General features: G+C 36.4%; 1 protein-coding gene and 1 long non-coding RNA gene across 5 annotated transcripts in view; one reads left to right on the top strand and one right to left on the bottom strand.

Moving 5' to 3' along the window:
• LOC126918242 (uncharacterized) overlaps positions 1–26,761 on the bottom strand; it is a 487,823-nt gene that overhangs the window by 24,564 nt on the left and 436,498 nt on the right. The gene's annotated exons all lie outside the window — the stretch shown is intronic.
• The window catches only part of LOC126918005 (uncharacterized), a 327,710-nt gene that overhangs the window by 31,374 nt on the left and 269,575 nt on the right, over positions 1–26,761 (top strand). For 3 of the 4 annotated variants that reach the window (XM_050725536.1, XM_050725518.1, XM_050725526.1), the window contains exon 2: positions 15,417–15,511. The exons of the other annotated variant lie outside the window; for it this stretch is intronic. In XM_050725536.1, the coding sequence (XP_050581493.1) occupies positions 15,469–15,511 (43 nt within the window). In that variant the 5' untranslated portion in view covers positions 15,417–15,468. The remainder of the gene's footprint in view (positions 1–15,416; positions 15,512–26,761) is intronic. 4 annotated transcript variants of the gene reach the window in all.

Raw genomic sequence — 26,761 nt, 5'->3', positions numbered from 1 at the left:
GACCGTCAAATTCGAGTCATAAATATTGCGATTACACGTCTCCCCGCGTACAATCATGTCGATCATGCTTACATCACATTTCATTTGATATTTCAGCCTTTCTCGTGTATCGCATTTCTATGGTTTAAGGGGGCAGCTGTGAAGTCCATGAAAAGACATTAAATACGTGATAGGAAAAACAGTATTATTATACGAATCCAGTATTATCAAGAGATACTCAACTCGCGACTTCTCATTGCGTTATTGTCTGATGCGACCAATCTGACTCATACCTCGACATTCTTTAATTGGTGATTTAATCGTTAGTATGTCTGAAGTAGTAGACGTTACAACACTTCTCATATCTCGTTTGTTAATGTGGCAACACGCCCAGCAAATGCGTCAACATTTTTGGACTTGTTGGCACAAAAAATACCTTAGTAGTTTCGCAGTCCGTAGAAAATGGCAAGTCAATACTCCTATCACAAGTAGGGTTCATTGGTGATCCTCCGAGAAAACAATGTTTTACCTATACTCTGGCCGCTGGGACGAAGCGCCAATATACATCCAGGCACAGACAACATCTCACGAACTCTGTCAAAATATCCAGCGGAGCGCACAAACGAAGCACAAACACACAGGTATCTGCTACCGCTTGAATCACATGCGACATAACCGCACTAATATCAATATAATCCTGTACATAGCGTTCAAACCATTGTAAATATTGTAATTCTGAAAACCTTTTGTACATAAAACAATTTCGTATAGCATCGACTTTATCGACATTGCATGTATTGACCACGTCTGGTCAAGTGAGCGACATGTTACAGCGCAACAATACGATTATAAAGCCATCGAATTGGAAATAGTTTAAGATTTGACTGCTTATAATCAAAGAAAATCCAATAATGCGGAAGTTTTTACAATCAGCATGCACTTTTTTCCTTTCCTTAAACTCAGCGCACTTGGCGATCATTGGATACTCGAACACCGCGCGCTGTCGCCTCAGGACCTCTCGCTACCTGACGTGACCAATACGTAATAGAAGTTGGACTTCATTCTTCTTCGAAACGTACATTCACCCATTAAGTAATTGAGAGAATTAGTATTCTCTCTACAAAATGCCAAGTCAGGAAATTCGACTGCCACCCCCCCCCTCCTGTCCTTCCCCCATCAACTTGCCTAGCTTCAATCATTTCTTCTACCATCAGCCTATAATAGAACTACAACAAATAAATATGCATTTCTTCTACAAATACGCGGCTTATCCTAGTTTTTTTCTGAATAGTCCTTACGCTTCAAGGAGACTTGGTAGCATTAAGTTGCACCTTCGAAGATAGTTCACGTGAAAGATCTCTCGTAATGGAACAATTGCTTAAAATGAATAATCAAAATTTGAAAATTTAAGAAGGACAATGTTTCCTTGAAGATGCCGTTCTTTCCGATTAAATGAGGAAGAATTTGTAAAATATCAAGCTTAAAAAATATTAATAAAAATAAAATTACTAAAAATACTAACACTATCTGAATCTCCATAAAGAAATTATTTTTTCAATACATTGTATATTTATTATAAAACTTTATTATAAAAACATTTATATCTTATTTAACAATTATCTTAATAAGATGTCCAATTGATTTATGTTAAATTATACTGTACAATTCCTCTACTCCTATAAGGTATACATTTATTTTATAACAAATAAGATTAATTTTTTACATAAAATTATAAACATAAGGCTACGAAATTAACTACTTAAAGTTTAAAAAGGTTAAATTTTATTTCTTACGTGAATATAATCATGAAGAACTTACTAAATAGTACCTAATATTGGAAAACAATTACGATACAACTTAGAAATATTAAAAATTTTCTACAAAGAAAATATTATCGACTTCGAGAAAATATAAAGTATAAATAAAAAGCACGAATAAAGAATAAATAAAAATATAATTCGGACAGTGATAGAGAAGGATATTTCTATAACTTAATATTGTGTCATATACCATTTTGCAGTGAAAGTATACGTATACTCAAAAATGAATCCGCAGAACAATGTTTGCTGCGATGGTAACATGAGTTGAAATGTATATTGAAAAACGTAACCGTCGAGCAATTTGCTTATGCACAGCAAATTATTGAAGCAGCACTCGCCCAGACAGTTACTTTGAATGCAATACACGAAGAAGGAGTAATTGTGGAAGACTGTTGCATTCAATAACGTTAACTGATAAACGGGATAATGGTAATCGTAAAGAAATTTATATGGTGACTTCAAAGAGATTAGCTGGAAGAGAGGAGAATCGCTAGACTCAGTATTTTTAAAATTGACGACGAATCCATTGGAAGCAGGTTCAAGGATACCAATCGGTACATTCCGATATTTTCAATAGTAGCAACATCTCAGCCAACGGAAGGTAATGGAAGTATTGAGCGAAGATTGTTACCGGTTATCCTAAACTGGACAGCAACCGTACGTGAAGTACAAGGAGCTACCTTGAATAGAACTGTAATTAATCTTGTCAAAGAGAATTTGCATAGAGGTAAATGTACGGCGCTCTTAGTTGTGTGAAATGTATAGATGTCTTAGCCATATCTGATTTAGCACTAAACAAAATTGTCAATAAACAGCATGACGAAAGAGCACTCACAGAAATGCAAAGATTACGAAGACTTTTTCCGCAAGAAACAGCTGAGGTCTGCTTCCTATGACCAATGTGTGAAGACATAGCATAATTATATTTGAAACGAGGAATTAGTAACAAAAGAAACAGACGAAGTATTCTACCACTTACACAGACAATTTTGTAAAGAAAGTGCCTAATCCCACCGCTTCCAGCAACTACTTTGTAAAGAAAAAATCAGACACGGTGAAATGACCTTGTTATTGATCTATTAATTAACCAATGGGAGAATATACCCTACACGATGTAAAAAGAATTATCTCGATATCAGTACAACTTGTAAAACAGTCACTGAACACACGTAAATGAAATTGGTGAGCAACAAATTCTTTATAATAGCAATAGTTAACAATGAATAAATTGGAAAAATTGTGGAAATGGAACCACTGAACACGGAACAACAAGATGGAAAAGGTCTCATTCCGATAGCTTAATCTAATTCAGATTAATATAAATTATGAACATACATAAAAATTGGATTTTTGCAAAAGAAAGGTTTACGATGAACACATCGAAAAAATTACTTAACAGGACCAGCGGAAGAACATATCCTACAAAATACAAAAGGAATCATCCCGATTGATCAAGCCGTTACACAAAAATTGGCAAACATACGTTAGAAAAAGAAATATGTGTATATGTGTACATATATACTATATTCATCGAATTGGGATACCTTCCCTCTTTTTCGAAGTCGCTAGAAAAATAGAATATCCAAAGCACTATCTATATCGTTAGTGCAAACGATAGAGATATTATAACGATCAGTATCAAAGTGAGCCAATACAAGTTCGTTTGAAGAGTATACTATTCAAAAAAAATCGAGAGAACTTGAAAACGGTATTGGTTTCTGTTCTTTTACGGTTTATGTTTCCCTGAACTTCCACTACCGAGTTTGAACTGATTTTAAACTAAAGTTACAGCTTGCAATATCGTGTTTTGTCATCGTATTTGATTGTTTGATACATTAATGATTTCTTTAAACTCGTCGTTTTTAAAGTAATGGAGGCATCGTAAATACAAGTGAAAATACATTAATGAATTAAATGAATACTATGCATCTGTATTATTTGAAATTTATTAATTGGCGAATGGTATATAAAAATAATAGATAGTAACGGAAAAGGTCGGGGAACTTCAATAGTCCAAGTGACCCATCAATATATCCTTGTTCGTTCAGTCAAATAGTTACGCGGAAGAAGCCGTACGTGAACATGATCGCGAACGGTTACGGAATACCTACGTGGTGGGGGTATGAAAAGACGACAAAGGGATTCTTGCGGGAGAAAGGCCATTAATCGTTAATTGTTAATTGAGAGTCTAGTTGCGAAGAATTAGTTAATTACGAAGGTTTTAAGATAAAAATTATCTACACCGTCGTTTTAGAGCTTATTTCAAGCAATTTTCAGAAGAGACATAACATCATATTGCGCTCTACAATCGCCCAACTTTATCTATCTGCTAAAGAGTTTTCGTATTCCCTCATTAAAAAATATTTACATTTTCGACCATTTGCGGAGAGACGCGTTCGCGGTAGATCGCGCCAACAATAGTCGTAAATTCCCGTTACGATTTGGTAATCGACGTCACGACTCAGCCGATCCCCTATTTCGATTAAAACAAGAGGGGTGGTTAATTGATTATAACACTGAATTAACAATACACCTTTTATTCGAACAATTTCTTCTCATAGAATACAAGTTTTAGAGATAATAGTTAAGATGTCGACTGATAGATAATAAGTTAAAGTATTGACTGAACGGAGTACGCAACATAAGTTAAGACAGTGATTGACCAAAAAACGTAAAGCAACTAAACTTCTGTGACGATGATGCTGCCCAGGAAAACTAATGAGGGGTGTGTCTAAATGCACAGAATAGGCAGATTCATTAATAACAATTTTCGTTAGGAAAGTGAGAATAACGATCATCGCTGCTAATTGACTAAGCAAAAAGGTTGGTGGGTAAGGAAGGTGCTAACTGCTCCCGGAAGAAGGTTGCTAGCAGGAGACATCATACGTGAGAAAAACCAGATTTCTTGTACTTTCCCGGAGTGGGGAATAAATCTAAGAAATACTTCAACTAAAAAGATACTTGTTTGGTCTGAAGGACCTTAACTATAAAAATGTTAAGATTTATAGTGGATCCTATGGATTATTGAGGTTGTGTAATAAAGATGTTTAGACATCCGGTGACCATCTTGCTCAAGGGATAGAGTCCGTTTTGTGTGGAAGGCCACGGGACGTAACACATTTAATGAAAAAATAGCGTGCTATTTACGAAGGAACAAATTGGCTCATGAAACATATTACAATACAGGAATAATGGAAGATCTCTATCTGCAGAAGAGATTCTGTGACGATTCTCAGCAGCTAACAACTCGATGATCAAGAATTAACAATTCGACCCCACATTAATTAGTGTAAAAAGAATATGTTAATTATTTATTTTACTCGTGTTTATCTACTATTGGACTTACATAAAATAATTCATCGAGTGAGAACCAGCCACATGACAGTGTGACGAATAATTATATATATATAATAATTGGAAAAGAATGTTTACGACTTTACAAAATTCACTCAAGCACTCCAACCAAATGACTACGCTCTCGACGAAGCTTTTACTGTTGGATGCTACATAAATGGTAACGGGATCCACAGATGGAGCATATATTATTTATTATTAGTATTATTAGTATATTATATTATATTATCCATAATCGATATAATTCCAAGATTTGGGTTTACAGAAATCCACATGCAATGGTTGAAAGATTTAGCCGATATTATTGGTTATATAATTGAGTATATAATGTGATGATTCACCATAAATGTATGGGCAGAAATTATTAGAAATTAGAATATTTTATTGGTCCTATCTTTTTGCCTACATCGACAACAAGTGTAATATATTTGAGATTTTTACGCTCACATCCTCTAAGCGAATTACATGAAATTATACCACAACAGAATTGTCACTTCATTTATTTTATGCATAATGCTACTTCACTTGACCATAGCCGATCGATACGGCAGTTTTTAAATAAAACGTTGAAACAAAATGTAAATGAAAATAAAATATTTGACGAGTAATCCAAATTTTGTAAGTTCCGATTTATAAAGTTTCGAAAACAATCATTTCTTACTTTAAAATATTTAAAAATTCATAATTTCATATAAACTCTTGTATGAACGTAGTTTCAATAAATAATACATATTTCTGAATAACAAATGAACATAAAATATTACAGAATCATCGTCAGAATTACTAAAAATTAGGATATCCAGTGATTTCTATTCTATATGATAAATTTATTGATAGATGGATGTATTTACAGTGGTTTAAACAGGAAACGATTGTTACTTAACTAACTAATTCGTCGTATTTTACCTTCGTAAAATAAAGTTCTATCCTGGAAAGAGAAAAATTAATTATACAGTAAAATAAGCAACAAAACTCTCTACATTTAATCTCATTTTAAAAGATAAATAACTTTCTCTTTTGCTTTCCCTTCACTTTAGAACTGCTTTCAATTATTAGTAAAACTGTACGCTGCCTACCATCCTATTTCAATGATTTTTGGGTACCTTGTAAAAATCGATATTTTTAACAACTTCCTCCTATATAGAGATATTCGCAGAGAGCTACCGGTACCGTATTATTACCTATAGTTGTGCGTCTGTAGTAGCATATGCGTTCGTATTGGTTGCTGGCCGTTTATCTTTTATTTATAAACGAGGGTCGGGCAAGCTTAAAGACACCCCGTGTATAACGTGCATAAGCGAGGTTGTAAGAGTCTGTTACAACTTATAATTCAATTAAATTAGAATATCATCAATGTATTGGATTCTGGGTTTGGAATGGTTCTTTCAATCCGACCGCCATGAATTGGCCGGCAACGCTACCGTAAAATAAGAACAATTATTTTTTTCATAAAATAATATCAATTATTCATTCGTCTACTATTTTATAATTAATTTGTTATTATTTTACGCAAATGTCGAGAGCCGCCTTGTGACGTGCAAATGCTGCTTGTAAATTGAAAGACCTGCACGAGACTGTTCACTGAGCGATCATTAACTAAAACAATACTTCACTCCACGAATGCTTGGAGTTTATAGTTCAAGATCTCGCACTGGATTGTCAACTGATTATTACGACCGATAGACCGATTCTTTCTCCATGAATGTTTGAAGATGTTGACGAGTCGGGAAATGCAGATGGGTCTATTCTCTCCGAATGCTGAGAGATTAAAACAGTTCTTTACTCCGTCTAATAGAGAAAATGTTAACGATTCAAAGGTACGGACGAGACTCAGTTAATTGAATTTTCGAATAGCCTTCGAATGATTGAACGAGACTGATTCTATAATTGGTGTTCATGGTTGAACGTCTCAAATGAGATTATTGGAAGTCATGTTGGAATCGGAAGCGCGTCCGACAAGATTCGAAACGGAAGTCCAGAAGTATGCACGCGAATTGGTTGTCACCGAACGCAAGATAAATGGTGAACCCGTGCACTCGAACCGCGAGAGGTCCTTGGCGGGAAGCGCCTAAGCGATACCTGAAGGAGCATGAGGCTTCAATGTTAATTACATAAGGATCGTGATAATTGCTTCCGCTGGCCCTCGCCCGATCGGACTATTACAAGTTACTAAATTAGCCTTCGGAAATAATTGCATTTATGACGCACTCGATAATAAAACTACGATCAACATGGAAAAATAAAAATACTGTTGCTAATGTTGAAAGAAATTATATAAAAATAAATCATTATGATTAAAATTATGATGAAGATAAATAAATAATTACGTTATTTTTCAATTTGTTGTTCCATGATAAAAAAAAGATTCGCTTAAATATTTATAATAAATGTTAGACTAAATGTTTATGCATTTATTTTATCTGAAATGTGCAAAAATATACGCATATAATTTTCAAAAATTTATAAAATATTTAAAATAATGTTATAATATTTAAAGGTATTTAGCTTCTATTTCCTTAGTTATATTCAGAAAAATTCGAAATTGTATAAATATATACAATTCTACCTATTTACAATTATACAAGCAGTTATTCATCAGATCGAAGATGCAAATGTATTGTAGAGGAAACATTGTACATTCTTCTTCATTCTACACATTCTTCTCGCACGGTAGCACTTCAAACAGTGATGACACAATTAGATCGGTCTACATCTTTTGGTACTTTTGACTTCCCATCTTACGAGTCTGTAGTCGTTAACAATTTCCGGCGTCGATGACTGATAATGAATTGCACGTAAGCGCTATGACGAATATCGATTTCCAATCGTAGCACTGATGAGTTCCTCGAGAAAATGTGCAAGCCTGGCCAATTTCCGCGCCAAATTCCGCGCATCATGCACGATTTTCCCGCGATTTCCGTCAATTTACGTTCCCTATGAATGCTACGAGCTCCATAAAGCCAATTAACTTGAAAACAAAACACATATTATGCCCCTCCTATAACAATATCATATCTCGAATAACTTGTTTGATATTTGATATTGTTTTATAAGAGCTGAAGAGTTTTTGTTAAAACATTGTTGTTTGTATTTTTTGTATTTAATATTAGAAATGCAAAAAATCTTCTTTTTATGGCGGCAAAGAAATTATTATTTTCTGAATAATTCATTCTAAATACATATTTGTTATATTACATTTTCAAAGTGTTACTTATGAATTATAAATATAAATGAATTAAAGATAAAAATGTAAAGTAAGTCATGAACATACGAGAATATTTCGAAAAATAGGAGTATATATCATAGCTAACTGCAAACAAATATGAACATACAGCGTTATATGTTCTCACAGTATTTTTATGTGAGATTTAACCGCGTTTTTCTGGAAAACTTTCTTTTCATTCTCTTCGATAATATACATTTAAAAAATAAATTGTATACTGTATGCATAATCTCCACTCAGTTAAAACTTTTAAAGGAGTCCTAAATTCTTAAATTTTATGCATGTTCTTTAAAGATTTAACACAAAAAAGTTTTCTACGTGTTCAATTTCTGATTCAAAATTGAGCAAGAAGCATTAAAAAGTGTGTTTTATCGACGCGACCCTGTGTCTCTTCAAATTATAAGACTAATAAAAATCCTTGACTGCTACATTTGTATTTTTAAAAGTAAATATTTCATATTTATTGTAGATGTAGGGTAGTCTACTTTTCTCAAAAGCTTGCACAAAACTTTTCATATCATAGTTTTAGTTTAAATGAATGAGATATTAGAATATAAAATTAATTTTTTCTTCCACAACAATAAAATACAATTAAATAACAAAATATATGTATGTATAATGATGGGTAGTAAAAAGTTAATAAACTATTATTAAATAATTATTCGTTTTTGCATGCAAGATAAATGAAAAGTTATTTTAAGCAGAGATACATTTCCAAACAAAGTTCTTTTTTAGTCTTCAGGAACCAAAGAAGTTCTATCTCCCTTCTTGACTTTTCGTTTACTTTATTGATGAAGTTTGCTGCACGCTCATTTTTCTGCGAGAATTACAGAATTGTTAGACTTTAATGAATCGTAAAAAATTAAAAAAAAAAGATATCTAAAATACTTTCATAATTGAAAATTTATAGAGATTCTATTCATGGAATTCATACAACATTCAGTTTATGGACTCTATTTGAAAATATTATTTATGAAGACAACAGGAAAAAGCAATAAATTATATCTTTCGTGTTTTATAGCAGAATACTGAGGTGATGGGCGTGATAGGTCTAGAAGAATCACTCGTGTCGTTAACAATAACAATTTATTTGCTTATGTCTGTGGTATACACTAGCGCGCCGAAAGCACGATACAGATATCGGTTCGAGATTACAAGTTCAAGCTCGGCGCGATACTTTACGCGGTGGTTCGAGTCGAGACGATTGCACAGATGTCGAGGAATTCCGATTCGCTATTACGTACGACTGCGGGCGGACAATTCAGATCGGCGTCTTCCAACTTGCCTCGCGACTCGCGATAGAACAGAATGAGTTTGTGTCGCGATGATGCTCCTTAGGAAAACTGTGCTTGGGTGTGTCTAAGGATACGGAATCATCGGATTCGTTAAGAAAAGCGTTAGTTCAGAGAGTGAGGGAAATGGACGTCGCTGTTAATTGGCTAAATCGTGAGTTGGTGGTTGGAAAGAGATGGCAACTGCCCTTGAGAGAAAGTTGCTAGCGAGGAGCGTCGTACGTGAGGAAAAGCAGATTTCCGTAGTGGGTGGTATGTGTAGGGACTATTGAGACAAAGACTATCTGTTCCTTTAGAGAATCTTAGCTGCATGGATCCTAAGATTTATAGCGGGTCCTTAGGCTCGCTGTAAATATTCGGAGAGAGTGTATCGACATCTGGCAATCATCTGTTCGCAAGGTAGAGTCCTTGTGTAGCGAGGCACGGGACAGAAACCGTTGGGAAGTTTGCTGTCGAGTGCCGCTACAGTACCCCCTTACCAGTGACAACGTTTATCTTTTTTCTTACATCTCGCAGGTAGTTATGACCTATTACCTTATCGCAGACCCGCCTGAAAGCGATCAGGAAAGCGAACTTTCCTGCCCGCGCGCGTGGTGTGATGAACTCCTGAGTCATCTTCGCTTTGCTGTGCCTGCTCGGCGTTTTGCGTAGTTGTGGTTTTACGCGGTATAAACGTAACGAGGGTTTCTGCGCTGGTTTCTGGTTGCTGTTGTTCAATGTCATCTGATACAATAAAAGCGGGTTTCAAACGATCTATGGAGACTATTACGTTTTTATTGTTTATTTTGACGGTGAAGGTCTTTGTTCCACGCTGTATAACCTGATAAGGTCCGTCGTAAGGCGGTTGTAACGGGCCACCGCTCGCGTCGTGGCGTACGAATACGTATGGTGATGTTTCGAGCTCGCGGAACACGAAAGTTTTTTTGTCGCCGTGTCGCGTAATCGAATGAGGCCTGATTTTCTCAATTCGCTCCTTTAAACGGTTCGCGAATTCCGAGTTAGGCTGTTGCTTTGTCGGTGCGAAAAATTCTGTCGGCAATCGTATGCCGCTGCCGTAAACCATTTCAGCGGCCGTCGCGTTCAGGTCCTCCTTGATAGCTGTTCTTATGCCAAGTAAAACAATTGGTAGGATTTCTACCCAGTTGCTCGTATTGTGACATTTTATTGCTGCTTTTAATTGCCGATGTAAACGCTCTACCATCCCGTTGGACGCGGGGTGATAGGCTGTCGTGCGTAGATGCTTAATGCCGAGCAACCGGCACAGTTCGTTAAATAAGTTTGATTCGAATTGGCGTCCTTGGTCGGTTGTTATTTTTGCAGGCACGCCAAAACGAGCTATCCATGTAGAAAGGAGGGCCGAGGCAACGGTTGTCGCTTCCATGTCGGCGATGGGGATGGCTTCAGGCCAACGCGAGAAACGGTCGATGCACGTTAGACAATATCAGTAGCCTTGCGAATATTGTATCGCGATAATGTCTATGTGTACGTGCTCGAACCGACCTGCTGTTGTTTCGAACGTTCCGACGGGTGAGGATACGTGCCTGGTGATTTTGCATCGTTGACACGGGATACATTGCCGTGCCCAAGTCCGGCAATCTTTGTTTACGGACGGCCAAATGAAACGCGACGTCACCAACTTTTGCATGGCACGTATCCCTGGGTGGGAAAGTCCGTGGAGCGAATTGAATATGTCGCGCCACAAGGATTTCGGTACGTACGGTCTTACGATATCGGCTGATACGTCGCAATATATTTCTGCGTCGTGACCAGGAAAGCGTATCTTCTTTAACCGTAACGCGGTTGTACCGGAGTTGACGATATCGCTTAGTTCGTTGTCGTTTTCTTGCGCGGCGGCGAGAGTTTGATGGTCCACGGCCTTCCCTATTGCTTCGATGCGCGACAGAGCGCCGGCTATATTATTATCTAGCCCCTTTATGTAACGTATATCGGTGCTGAATTGACCGATGTAGTCTAGGTATCGAAATTGTCGCGGCGAACACTTTTCTAACTTTTGTCTGAACGCGTAGGTAAGAGGTTTGTGGTCGGTATATATTACGAAGTTTCTGCCTTCTAAAGCGTGTCGGAAGTGTTTGATTGCGGTGTATATTGCGAGTAGTTCGCGATCGTACGCGCTATATTTTTGCTGCGCGGGGGTCAGAGATTTCGTTGCGAACCCTAGCGGTTGCAATTCGTTATTCGCGCGTTGTTGTAATACTGCTCCCACTGCGTAGTCGGATGGATCTACCGTGAGGCTGATAGGCGCACCTGGTATCGGATGCGCCTGCATCGTGGCATCCACGAGAGCACGTTGCGATTCGCGAAAGCTGTTTTCCGACTGTTCCGACCACTCTATGGGCGCGTTGCCCTTTTTCGCGCCTTTTAACAAATCATTGAGCGGTTTGAGTGTTTTTGCGGCCCCCGGTATAAAACGTCGGTAGAAGTTTATCATACCGAGGTACCTACGTAGCTGCTTAGCGTTCGCGGGTTTCGACAATTTTATAATCGCTTCGACGCGTTCGGGCGGCGGTTTAATTCCGTCGGAGTTTACCGAGTATCCGAGGAAAGTAATTTCGTGCACGCCGAATTCGCATTTCGTGGGGTTTATCACGACGCCGTAATTATTGAGGCGGTTGAACAGAATTTTCAAATGTTCGCGATGTTGACTTTCGTCGTCCGATGCTATTAGGAAATCATCGATGTACGCGTAGACGAAATCGAGCCCGCGTGTGATTTCGTCGACGAATCGCTGACATGTTTGCGCGGCGTTCCGAAGCCCAAACATCATGTTTGTTGCTTCGAAAAGACCGAACGGTGTTGCTATCGCGGTTTTTTCGATGTCCTCGGGCGCAATCGGAATTTGATGGTACGCGCGGACGAGATCGATCTTAGAGAAGATACGCTTACCAAACAGATGATGCGCGAAGTCTTCGATATGCGGCGGTGAGTACCTGTCGGGTACGGTGCGGGCGTTCAACGCGCGGTAGTCGCCGCATGGTCGCAGGTTTCCGTCCTTTTTCGGCATTACGTGCAGAGGTGATGCCCACGGGCTTTTCGATGGTTGCATCACGCCCTGCTCGATCATGAGCTCGAATTCCTCCTTTACCTGTTTAAGTCGATCAGGTGCAAGACGGCGGGATTTGTTGTAGACCGGCGGGCCAGGCGTGGTTTCGATGTGGTGTACCACACCGTGTCGTGTCTTCTCTTTTCCAAAAATCGGTGGGCGGGTGAGGTCCGGGAATTCTGCCAGGAGTTGGTGATATGGTGAGTCGCCGATAATGGTCTTAACGGACACTTCGTCTGTCGTGTCGGTGTATCCCCTCGATGACATTCGGGTTGCCGTGTCAGTGAGGCTTTTGTTTCGCGCGTCCACGAGCAACCCGTAATGGCTTAGGAAGTCCATGCCGATGATGGGGGTTTGCACATCGGCTACCGTAAAGTTCCATCTGAAAGCTCTGCGTAAGGACAGGTTTAGCTCCATCGCTAAAGTGCCGTACGTTGCAATGCGCGTCCCATTGGCAGCGAATAGTTCATACGCTGTTTTCTTTACGTCCGTGGATAGCCTGCTACGGGGATAAACGCTGATATCAGCACCGGTGTCAACTAAGAATGAAGTCTTCGTTCTCTGGTCCAAAACAAAGATGCGGCGAGATCCCAAGCCGTTGTCGTTCGCCGCTTTTACGGACGGCTGGTGTCGTTTCCCGACTTCCACTTACAAGGGGCGTTACATTTCCTGGCGCGATCGCCAAACCTCGCATGATAGAAGCACATTCCGTCCTGGCGCGGGTTATCTCGCGAACGCGAACGGCGGCGGGGTCGGGTGAGAGAATTCGAGCGTCTTCGTGGTCGACGATGCCCGTCGATTCTCATAGCCTTCATTCCGTCTAGCACCCTGCTGGTGACGGCGGCGGCCAGTGCGTCGGTTTTATCTTCGTATGATGCCAGTGGCTCGGCGACTGCGCCCACCCTATGCGCGCGGTGGCCGTGGCGGTCGTACGCCTCGTCGATTCTATCCGCGGTCCTGGTCAGCTTTTCTATGCTCGTATCGTCAACTGCGGCCAGGACTTCCCTGATACGGTCTGGGAGGCGGTTCCTCCACAGGTTTAGGATGAACTCATCGGACGCGAGCGGGCTGGCTAGTTTCTTTAAGTCATTGTAAAACTGTGAGGGCTTTCTGTCGCCCATCTCTTCGCGTTCGACTAACCTTTCAACCTTGGCGCTGTCCGATTCTGTCAGGACGCGGATTAGCTCGCTCTTCAGTTTCTCGTACTGGCCGGTGGCGGGGAGGTTGGTCACGGTATCCTCTATCTTTGCGAGGTATGGTGGGTCGAGGAATCCCATGAGGGCTAAGGCTTTTTCGCCATCGTGGCTAATGCCGGCTACGCCGAAATACTTCTCTAGGATCGAAAACCAGATCCCGGTCTTCGTAGGCATAAATGGCGGCACGCGGAACGAAGCACCGGCTGGAGTTGGTTTGCTCTCCTTTTCCATAGCGTGATTTGCGGACAATACTGTTCACACCGCGACTAGTCTATCACTGTCACCTCTTACACTAAAAAATCACGTCGGGGTCACCAGTTTGAGGTGATGGGCGTGATAGGTCTAGAAGAATCACTCGTGTCGTTAACAATAACAATTTATTTGCTTATGTCTGTGGTATACACTAGCGCGCCGAAAGCACGATACAGATATCGGTTCGAGATTACAAGTTCAAGCTCGGCGCGATACTTTACGCGGTGGTTCGAGTCGAGACGATTGCACAGATGTCGAGGAATTCCGATTCGCTATTACGTACGACTGCGGGCGGACAATTCAGATCGGCGTCTTCCAACTTGCCTCGCGACTCGCGATAGAACAGAATGAGTTTGTGTCGCGATGATGCTCCTTAGGAAAACTGTGCTTGGGTGTGTCTAAGGATACGGAATCATCGGATTCGTTAAGGAAAGCGTTAGTTCAGAGAGTGAGGGAAATGGACGTCGCTGTTAATTGGCTAAATCGTGAGTTGGTGGTTGGAAAGAGATGGCAACTGCCCTTGAGAGAAAGTTGCTAGCGAGGAGCGTCGTACGTGAGGAAAAGCAGATTTCCGTAGTGGGTGGTATGTGTAGGGACTATTGAGACAAAGACTATCTGTTCCTTTAGAGAATCTTAGCTGCATGGATCCTAAGATTTATAGCGGGTCCTTAGGCTCGCTGTAAATATTCGGAGAGAGTGTATCGACATCTGGCAATCATCTGTTCGCAAGGTAGAGTCCTTGTGTAGCGAGGCACGGGACAGAAACCGTTGGGAAGTTTGCTGTCGAGTGCCGCTACAATACTTTTAAAATTATTGTCAACCAGTTGATAAAACATATTATTAAAATCGTATTTTTCTTTCATCTAATTCAAAATTTATTGGCTGTCATAACACTAGCTATATAATTAATTTTTATTTTATAACTCCATGAATATATATATTTATCTATTTATACAAAAATTATATCTTCATAAATCCTAAAATTTCTTTTACTGACTATACCTTTGTGGAGACCAATTCAACACCCTTCTTCGCCCCATTCTGGCATTCTGAAACAAATTTAACCAGAACCAGTTTGTGTGAAAGTACATACACAAAATAACGAGATGATGAAACATACGTATGTCACACTGCTTTGCTAAGGCTTTTGTGTGTCAAGAACACAGCATGGCTTGTATCGTATGGGTACGGGCAAAACACGTAGTAATCAAAAGCACTTACATTATAATTAAATTTCAGACGGGAGACGAAGAAAGCGATTCTCACCTTAGGGGCAGAGGGAGAAGAAAATATGGGTAAAGGAGACAAGAGGGGTATCGCGCAGCGTAGCGATGGTGAGTATTTGTTTAATGTTAATTAAGTGATAACGAGGTGCAATTTTCGTACTTTAATGATTGTGCCTGCCATTTCAATATCATATTTTTAATATCTAGCTTTGTACAGAACCTTGATATCTATCACGATTATTTTTCTCGTAATAAATTTTACGAAAACACTTTAAACTGTTGAATAAGTACCTTTTCATCGATTTCGATACCCTTGAAATATATTGTCAAGATTATTATTTTGGATAATTTTTTCCTATATACATAATGGATGCTCAATCTTGGTTTTCGAGTTATACACAAAAGAATAATTAACCTTTGCGATCATATTAATTTTATACAAAGGTAACATACTGATGGTAATATTAATTTTCATTGAACGAACAGTAACACGTGGAAGTGGGTATAATGGGAGATTATAAATAATAAACAGAATGAATTATTTTTTAAACTTTAACTATACGTAACATTATAATATAGTTTTATTTTATACAGAAATTATATTTTATACTGTTCCATCTTATATCTTTCATAATTTTGTCCAATGTGAAGTCATGATTTTTGAGAACATGTATTGCAAAAATAATTAGTTTGGTGTCTTCCTCCCTTAATTTTTCGGTTGGAACGTATCAACAATCTTTGCTCTTAATATCTTTATAGTGGTGTAATATACAGTTTGCCATTAATCCTTCCCTCTTTATTTGAAAACGATTGTCTTTCTGGTTTTCATTATTTTCTTCTATTTCACAGTTACTATCATCTAGTATATTGTATTTTCTAATTCTATATTATCATTCTAATTGCGTCATTCATCTCTATACGAACTGTACCACTCTCAGAATCACTGTCAAAATTTTTAAAACAAATCAAGATAAAATTCATTGTCACTATTTTCAATTTCACGTTTTCCGCAAATTTTCTTTTTGTCATTTCAGAGTATTGTTTACCAGATATTCTAAAAGACGAAAATTTTTAATTACGTTTAATGAAACTTATATAGTCTTATTAAGAATCCATGTATCTCTGAAACGGTCGACTTGCTGTAATATGCAATCAAAATAATTGTTTGCTTTAGTAACTGAGAGCAAACATATGACAGCAAAGGATTAAACTATTATCGTCTTTATCCTAATGTAAACTAAATTGAACTCATTTATATAAATTTCATTATTCTTTATTAATAGCATATTTTGGTACATTTCTTTTATCTTTTGGATGGTCTTTGATGATCATTCATGATTAATACAATCTGTTCGAACAACCACTGTGTATTGGAGGCTAGAATTGCTTTGTTTTACTTTTGTGCTAAGCTATGAAATCTAAAATATGACAGAATAGCGACTAACTATGTGTGATGGTCGACTACTACCATTAATGACATTAACCACGAAAGAAGAATAACTATGAGACTTATTCCTAAAAGCAACCAATCCTCAGTTACCTTTTTCAGTGCGTCCGTAACGCAATATGTCCTTATCGCGGGGGTGTAAAAGTTGGTCACTGGTGAATGGAGACTTGACGATAGTGTGATAGATGCCATCAGATCAAACAATCGGCACTTTGAAGTACCGAGATCTTTTGAGGTATGATTTTATAATATTTAATAAACTTAAACGGAATAATAACTGATCTCTAATAAATGGAATTTCACTAAAAGTACTAAAGCACGAATGAACTAAAGATCTACGATGTTTGGCCGCATCATAAAGTCACCCCATTGCGTTTCCTAGTAATATTTCACTATAATCATTAGAATAATTTTGATAATTTACACGAACTGTAGTTCTATTTTAAGTAGAAATGAGAAACATAGATATACAGAGATAAACTTTCATAAATTAATACATTGTACGAAAATACAGAATGACCTTCACAAATTAATATATACGTTTTTAGAATTAATATATACCTTATTTAGAATATATCTACGATTGAACTCAGTTTCCAGAATCAGCCTCTTTAATATACTTAAAATATTAACTAATTATAATCAATATTCGAAAAGATATTAATGCGCTTTTTGTTATTGTTAAATGTTTCTATAATAACGTGTATTAAAACTTTCGAGTAAAATAGTAATAATCAAATAATAGTCGAAAGTGCATCATTAATGAAATATATGCAAGAATATAAATAATTACATGAAATAGAGCGAAAAGTTATATGAATACGAAATACGTTTGACAGTGAATTATATCATTAACTTAAGATTGTACTTACTGCGCGAAAATGAATCGACACCGAAATGCTTGAGACTGCTTCTATTAGTTCTCTTACATAAATAATAGACACATTGTTATACTAAAACATATAGTTTGACTTCTGTGTAATAATCTTTTACGTCCTTTATAATAATTTAACTAGTACAAAATTTGATAGTATATTTTCAATGAAGGCGATACTTTAATTTTACTACTTTATAGTAGAATAGTATTTAAGTGATTATAAATTGTAAATAATTATTTTTGCATACATTCTTTTAATAGATAGATATAACAATAAAGTTCGTACAAAATATACACTAAGTAACATACATTAGAAATGTATGTGAAATACACAAAATGAGGACAGATATTTCTAATATTGTACGTTATTTAATATAAGCCTTTTATGAATTATTCAAATGAATTAAACTTTACGATTTGTATACTTCAAAGTTATTCAAACTTTAAAATATTTTTCGATTTCTATTTCTATTATAAGAGAACCATATGTAAGAACATTAATCTCGAGAATTAATATTCTTCGGAATTTTAAATTACTTAAGATTTAAAACAAAATGATTCTTTGTGATAAAACTAGCCAATCTTAAATTTTTCAGTGACAGTGCACTGCCAGTAAGTAATCCATTTATTAAATTTAAATTTTACTGTATAAAGATGTCGAAAGAAACACTATTTATTATATTTTATCTTTTTGCAAACATTGCTGGTGTTTGCAAAATTTTGTTTCCAAATAAGATTTTTCCCTGCTAGTTACGAGCAGTTTTCGAAGAATATATTTTGATCTTTAAAGCGCTATAGTGAATATTCCGCATGTAGATACATAAGTTTATGGATAGTATGAAGTATAAGAAAGAAATTCTTCTTCTACTTTTTCCAAAAAAAATAATTCTTACTTTAACGAATGTTTTAGTAATAAAATTCAGAGAAATAAAATATTTTTTAACAGAATTAAAATTATAATTTAACGCTGAATATGAAAGTGCAGAATAGTATTATTTTTAAATGGCTGTACCCATTTCACTTATATTATTTTAAAATAGCATGATCAAAATTATATTATTTTTCACTGTTTGATTATATATGTAACACACACTGCATATTTAATAACTTTTTTTTATACGTGGGGAAATCCTCATGGACCCCTCCCCTCCGTTCTTCTGAGAAGCGATGGGTAGTGTTGAACTTTACTGACTAAAACCCCACGGAGGACGGCCCGACGCTCAGCTGGGATGCCCCTGGGATGACCCGGGACCTCTTTCGAATTAGTGTCACAGCATTCCTGCGTCTTCTCCTGTCTGAGGAAGTCGTTCCTTGGTTAGTTCTGGCATTGGAAGGGACCACCTCTTTCAACGCCATCCCCTGAACCGTGCGAGTCTGAGGAGATCCAGATTCTCCTCGGCGTATCGGCCCCTATGACCACCTAGGACGACGTAGGGCCGTCCTTCGGCTCGGAACCCTACAAGGGTGGGATGTTCTCAGCCTTTCCCGCTCTGTTCGTTCCTTTACGAGCATTACGCCTTCGCAATATGAGCAGACTGCAAGAAACTCTTGTTGCCCCCTCAGCATCGAGGGGTCTAATCTCTCGCCAATCGCTAGCCATAGAATACGACGTGAGGTCTCCCACACCGGACAAAATTCCAACGTGTGTTGGGCCGTGTCCTCACCCTCACCGCAGTGATGACAGGTGTTCGTCACCTCTCTTCCGATTTTCTGCAAGTATTTCCCGAGTACTCCATGTCCTGCGAGCACCTGCATCATCCGGAAGGACAGCGAAATCCCTCCGCGGTCTTTCCAAGCCTCCCAGTTTGGTCCGGTGGCCACGGACCTGGTTTTCGGGGAGTAGGTCGGAGCACCACCGCTCCCACATCTCTCGTCTAGCTTCCCCCTGAACGTCTCAGCCGCCAGCTCGGCAGGGGGATAGTCTCCGCCTGAGATTAGGATCCTCTGGTTGCACATTTAATAACTGCACATTTTTCGTTATTAATGTCATTTCTTCTACAATTACAATTTCTATGATGCGCATTTGAAATCACCTATTAACACGTTGACTACCACGCGTGTTGTCAAAGAAATCTCCGTCAGGCCACGTGTACAGCAGTACCAAACGTTCTCTGCTAGGTACCCCCATCGATATTTTAGTAATGCGAGTCGCTCATGTGGTGGTCTCAAGAATGATCTTTCGTTTCGTTTGTTCGCAACATTAAAACCACTAGCTATTGTTGAATATAATGAAGGAAAGTGTGATATAGATTATTCCAATCAAATGGTTTTTTATGCCACCACAATTAGAAATTGAATCAAATGGTACAGAAAACTTGGCATTCAACTTCTTCTGGGAATTTCTGTTGTAAACTCTTTGACGGTTTACAAAATTGCAACAAGGAAGAATATAAATATTAGAATATTTAGACAATTATTAGTTACAAAATTATTAGAGTGTCTGAAAATACAAAAAATCCTTGTCTTCAACGGAGTTAGCATAATATCGCCGTTCGGAATAATGATGCCGAAAGAAGCATTAGAGGCGCATGAAAACTATGTTATGCAAATAAAAGACGTGGAATGGACCGAACAAAGGTACAAAAGAATTTGAAGAAAACGACAACTCACTGTCCAAATTGCCACGATCAACCTCAGTTATGCATAGAATGCTTTAAAGTTTTACATTCTAAATAATTTTTTAATAAACCATTTTCGTATTACTTTTATAACAATTCAACAGTTTTATTATCTTTTTAAATACCTACGACGATCCTTCGCACGTAGTCAAATAAGCGACACCAGAATATGGGTTACGCGGCCTGACTAGAAAAAGAAACTTTGCTGACACCCTTTGTTATATAACGTTTATTGACCAGTAGGTGGATATTACATTGGTATGTTGTTCACAATAAACAATGAACTTCGGTTGTGGGGTGGTTTAGGCAAAAGTATCGATACGTGACGGTACGACATAGCCATACAAAGTTTTGTGTGTCGAAATTACATTTTTTAGCTTACTATTTTTAAATTAGATTTAAGTCACTGTAGAGCGGAGCTTATACGATATTGTTTTTTTTCTTCCTATCTCTGTCCTGAAAATCTGGTCACAAAAACAGGATAGTTCTCTTTGCTGACACCCGAATACGGGTGTTGTGGCATTCAACGTATTAAAATTGTATAATTCTTTTTACCAATGTTATCGATCATTTCATCTCCTTATGTGTAATTTATAAAAGTGTTATTTATAGTGCTCTGTAGCATATAATAAAATCAATTATATATTTTCGTATTTTCACGTAATTTGTAGTTCTTATTTTCAAAAACTAGAGTAGCGGCTTCTAACTTCATCTATTCATTTTCTAGAAACTATAACCTGACAATTTAAGAAAAGAATGAATGTACAATTCACTTTAACTGTGTTTTATAACTGAGGAAGTGTAATGTATTACAAAATAATTTCTTAATAAATCATATGATATAATATACAATTTTATTTTTTAATTATTATATAAAACTAAAAACTAATTTTATAATTATATTATATAATTATATAATTCTTCTATAAATTACTTTAAAAAATTGCATTTTTAGTTAAATATGGAACAGTTTAAATCAAATAGGATTATTCAATGGTAGACAAGTGTAGAAACAAATTCAATACGATGATAGAGGACAAAGCATTCGTTATTCATCGTATGTGCATTATAAATTGCACAATATGAGCTAACAACAGATTTCAGTTCTAAAGAGAAGTAACTAGTAGTAAATAGAAGAGAAATCAGTACCACAGTTTGGAATCATTGCAAAAGTTTTGCTTTCGATATGTCAGAAACATTTGTTGCAGTTCCAATTCGATGTTATCTCTGCTAATGAATGCAAAGCGAGTTCGTGTAAGTATATAGGATCTACAAATGTACATGTTTGTACATGTACGTATTTATTTATACATTCTCATCGCGATTTGTCTTCCATAGAACATTGGTGACCCATTTAAATTTCAAGCGGAAAAATGATTTATTTCTTACGTGTATTAGGTGACAGTTTCAAAAGATCGCTTTAGGGGGACGCCGTTTACGTCGTAAAAATGTACATGATTGGAAAATTGTACAGCATACATTTTACATTTTTACTGTTTTATGAAAGTTGGTTTAGCTGAATTATTTCCGAAAACTTTATCGGGATAGAGATGTTTAATTGCAAACGAAACTAAATTTTTAGGGACTTCTAGAAACCAGAAATTGAATGTCTTATTTTTGTTTATATTCACGCAGCATCGAGTAATTTCCCATTATACAAGTATATATGTATTAAATTGCTTCTATTTTAATGTAAGTTGTTACTTAAACGATTATGCTCTAATAGAATTGTTACTAATTTTACAAATGTTATACTTATATATTATATATTGTACACGTGCGCGTGCATGTGACTACTTGTATACACATATACTTGTTACCCACTGAATTAACCTTGGGTAACTGATCCTTGAGAGGGAGTTGTGGTTGAATGCGCGATGAACAATCAACAACACCAAAGATTGTACTTACTCGAACGATGAGGAAGTTTTCGAATTGTCTCCGACTTGTGAGACGAGATTTATGAATAATTGCTACAAAGGAATATACGATACGATACGATTGCTGCGACGCAATGTACAAATGATTATTACGAACGGTTAACAATGCACTACTCCGCAAACGCGCTTCAATGCTGCTTGCAATTGAAAGACCCGCACGAGATTATTCACTAATTGTTCACTGGCTAAAAGGATATTTCACGAATGCTTGGAGATACTGCTTATAGTTGGAGATATAACACAGGATTGTTAATTGGTGTAAAGCCTCGTTCTCTAAAATGACCTCTTGATTTAGCTGCATAAAATATATGCGAAGCTCAACCAGTTAAAAAAAATAAAATCACATTTCTTTATGAATTTCTTTATTTCTTTAAAGAAATGTGATTTTTTTTTTAAGTTAGTTGACCTTTGCATATATTTTATGCGGCCATTCGTAAAAACTAATGACATCGAATTTTACTCTTTTCGTTATACAGTACGTAATTTAGCGTAAGTTGAAGTTATGAAGTTAAATGCTTCAGTCTATTTAGGATCGCCTATCTCACGCGCTAAGGTATACTTTCCTGTTTCCTCATTAATATCACGTTATTTACGTTCTATCTGAATGCGAAATGTAAATAAATATATTATAAGTAATGTCAATAATTATATAATTAGTTATTAAATATAATTGGTCAACGTAAATTGGCAAGTTTGATCCTCATGATAAGTAGAATATAATGCAAGCAGAAGAAATTTGACCTTAAAATTCAAGGCTCAGATTCATTTTAAGGTAACTTTTTTTTACAAATGGCAACCGATCTAGAGACGTAGAATTCCGCTGTGGTGATCATGATATTTATTTTTTATCACCTTGTACATATATAAAGTGGTTCACAAACCTGTTTGGAAGAACATTTGAAGACACCTTTTATGAATGTATTATATTAGGTTGTCCGGAAAGTGTCTTTTTGTCACAAACGTGTTTTTTACGACAGTGCACCTTCATATAAACGAGAAACCAAGTCTGTGAAATGTCACAGTGTTTACCTCAACAGAACAAAATGGATCGTACGTAATTCGACAAAATAATATAAAACAAAAAACGTTGTGTGTCTATTATTTCTTCATAAAAGGAAAGAAACTTTTCGGACAACCTAATATATATTATACGAAACATTTTCAAATTTCATTGGGATTCTAGTCAGGTCCAACTATCATGTATTAATATTACTAATGTTTAAAATAAATCTGAAAATACATATAGATAAGCTATTACGGCTTATTAGAATAGAAGATATTTAGTGCAAATATATATATGACTATTTCATACAGAACACAAAAATATTCAAATTGTATTTATCCATTATATTAATGGATATATTATCTCATATATTATTTCTGTACATTAATAAGGCTATTCATTGTTTGGAGTAAATATCTCCTAACTTCCAAATATGTACATTTTCAGATTAGTTTCAAATCTTATCAATAATCGTGGCAGTTGTGTCTCATTACAGGTTTAATAGAAATTCAAAATATTTCATACAATATACAGGGTGGTTGGTAACTGGTGGTACAAGCGGAAAGGTGGTGATTCTACGCGAAAAAAGAAGTCGAAAATATAGAATAAAAATTTTTCGTTTGAAGCTTTGTTTTCGAGAAAATCGACTTTGAATTTTCGCTCGGTACGCATGCACTTTATCACATCTCGTTATAACATGTCTCACTGTAGATCATTGTCTCGATGGATATTATCGCAGTTTAAGTTTGTTTTTGCCGTAACGGAAAATTAGGAAGACATAATGAAATAATATGAAGTAATCATAAAGTTTATTATTACAAAAATTGCTGAAAATCTTGCCCATTCTGCCGAACACATACTTCTGCTTTTCTAATTAATTTTCTATGAACACTTTCTAACGTATTCGATTATTTTAAAATATGAAAGGTTAGGATAATCTTTTCTTCCAATTGCTCGCAACTTGCGATTTTTTCAGAATAGACAGTTGATTTAATATGGTAATATGGATTTAATATGATAGTAAGTTAATAAGTAGGAAAACACTTCGGTCACATTGGAAGTGTTTATCAACATAACGTCAATCGAGACAACGATCTACAGTGAGATACGTTATAACGAGACGTGATAAAGTGCACGCGTACCGAGCGAAAATTCAAAGTCGATTTTCTCGAAAACAAAGCCTCAAACGAAAAATTTTTATTCTATATTTCCGACTTCTTTTTTCGCGTAGAATCACCCCCTTTCCGCTTGTACCACCTGTTACCAACCGCCCTATATACGATGTGCATATAAATGTTTTCTTTTGAAAATTCAAGATGTTTTATACAATATACACAATACGTACGTAAATATTTTGTATGATTAGTGTTCAAATACTTTAGTTAGCTACTATACACGGCGAAGCATAAAAGCGTTTTATCACGCAAATTGGAGCATCGTGATAGCACGTATTAGCGGTTAATACCTCACCACCGACTTATCTGGGTTGTATGTATATACGTCGAGCAAATTGCATCGTCGAGGAACAGACGAAAGGGTCGCTTGCATATTTGCAGTCACTCCTCATACGTCGCGTCGTTTCCTGCCACTCGCCGTTCTGTTTCGTTTGTTTGCCTGTCTCTATTTACAGCAAGTGGTCCGATTTCTCGCGGCAGCCGCGTCGCGAGTAAAGCCGATCCTGCATTGCGTGTACACAAGGATGAACAAGGGAGCGTCGTATAGGGTTCCCGGACATTTCGAGCTCCGAAATATGTGGATTCGTCGCTTTTCAGATTCGATTTCGTTACGCGTCATGAGTTTCACGTGAGAACAAGGAGTCACCACCAGAAGTTGTCGGAAAGAAATAAAATTTTAAATTTAATTCTGGCAAGGATTATTAATGTTATTATTTTTTAACATTTCTACAATGGAAACATTTTCTAAACACAATTCTAATAAAATATATTTATATATTTTCTTTTTCTTTTTTGTAATCTCTATTGGAAATTTTTAGATCTTAACTTGTTCGAACTTTATGAATTATGAAACAAAGAATGTTTCTTCCACTCGAGGCTAATTAGATACAAAAATATCAATTATTTATCAACTAATTGTGAGAACGCTTTAAAAATCGAAATATAATCGAAAATCAAAACAATCTTTATATAGGGTAAAAGATAGTCAGAAATATTTGTAGAGGACTTGTGTAGGATGGTTGATCGTGAGATTTATTAGACGAGATTGCTCGTCGTTGAAACCGTCAAGTATATTTAAAATGATAAATAAATTAGTACAGATAATATTCGCAAAGACGCTCGTACTAACGGATACGCTAAGACAATGTATAAGTCGCGAAATAAGATCGCTAATAACTCGTTGATAACTGATAGACACTCGGCAGATACTCGTAGATACTGAAATCCTTACGATCGCGTTCGTCTATTTATACTGGTCGGGAGAGAGCCGAAAAATTTGAATTCGAGTTTGCTTGACGGTTGCACGTAGCGGCAACATTGTTTTGCCCGGAATTTATTTATTATTACATTATGTGTATCCTAACCATATTGATATTCCGAGGCAAAACAACAACATGATTTGAATTGTCCTCTAGCTCATGTGCCGCTGCATATTTAATCTGTAATTGAAGAGCACTTTCTTAAATTCTAATTACTGTTTCCAAGAAATAATTTTATTTGTTCATTTATCTTAAGTACTGTTATACCACCGTAAGTGATGCTAAAGGAAAATATTGTCTCTTAATTAACACATCTTATTATTTGATTGCTTTGGTTATTTCAATAAAAGTTTATCTCTATTTCTTCCTACACCTGCAATGAAAGAAGATTAATTTGTTGAGTTTCTACCAAAACATACCTTTTCATTACATCTATAGATAGTTACAATAAGTTCTAACTTATATGAATAGACAAAGAACTTGATTTATTACAAATTATGAACATTTTATGTAAATTGGAATAATACTATTAATTGAATTTCTTCTAGTTATAGTACATTTTAATTTTCCAGTTAGAACAATTATAAAAGCACATGACTGCTTTCTAAAATTGGAGATAATCACTAATTTTTTTTTAAATTCGTGCATATTTGAAATATGTTATGCGGACATATATGAAATCATATATCTCATATTATATTACATGAATATGTATATTCATGTACATTCATAGGTATATCATAAGTTTTATTATTAATAATAAAAACAGATGAAAGATATTTTAAAATTACATATAGTCTGACAAAGCTATTAAATATTTACTTTTTATTCGATGTTATTTTTCAAATATGCTTTTATTTATTTATTTAGAAGTATACGTGTAGACTAATCAGTAATGAAAGGAAGAAAAATGTGATAATTAGCACTTAAGAACCTCTTCTTTTGTTCGTGATTTTGTTGCGAATGTAAATGCCAGATACTTATCCTGGACTTATCCTTCAGCATTTCAGAGCAAGGCAAGAAAAATCTTAATCCAACG

This window comes from Bombus affinis, chromosome 1, assembly GCF_024516045.1.
Source record: "Bombus affinis isolate iyBomAffi1 chromosome 1, iyBomAffi1.2, whole genome shotgun sequence".
NCBI classification, from domain to species: Eukaryota; Metazoa; Arthropoda; class Insecta; order Hymenoptera; family Apidae; genus Bombus; species Bombus affinis.
The sequence above is the reverse complement of the archived record's forward strand: the minus strand, read 5'-3'. Positions and strand labels throughout refer to the sequence as shown.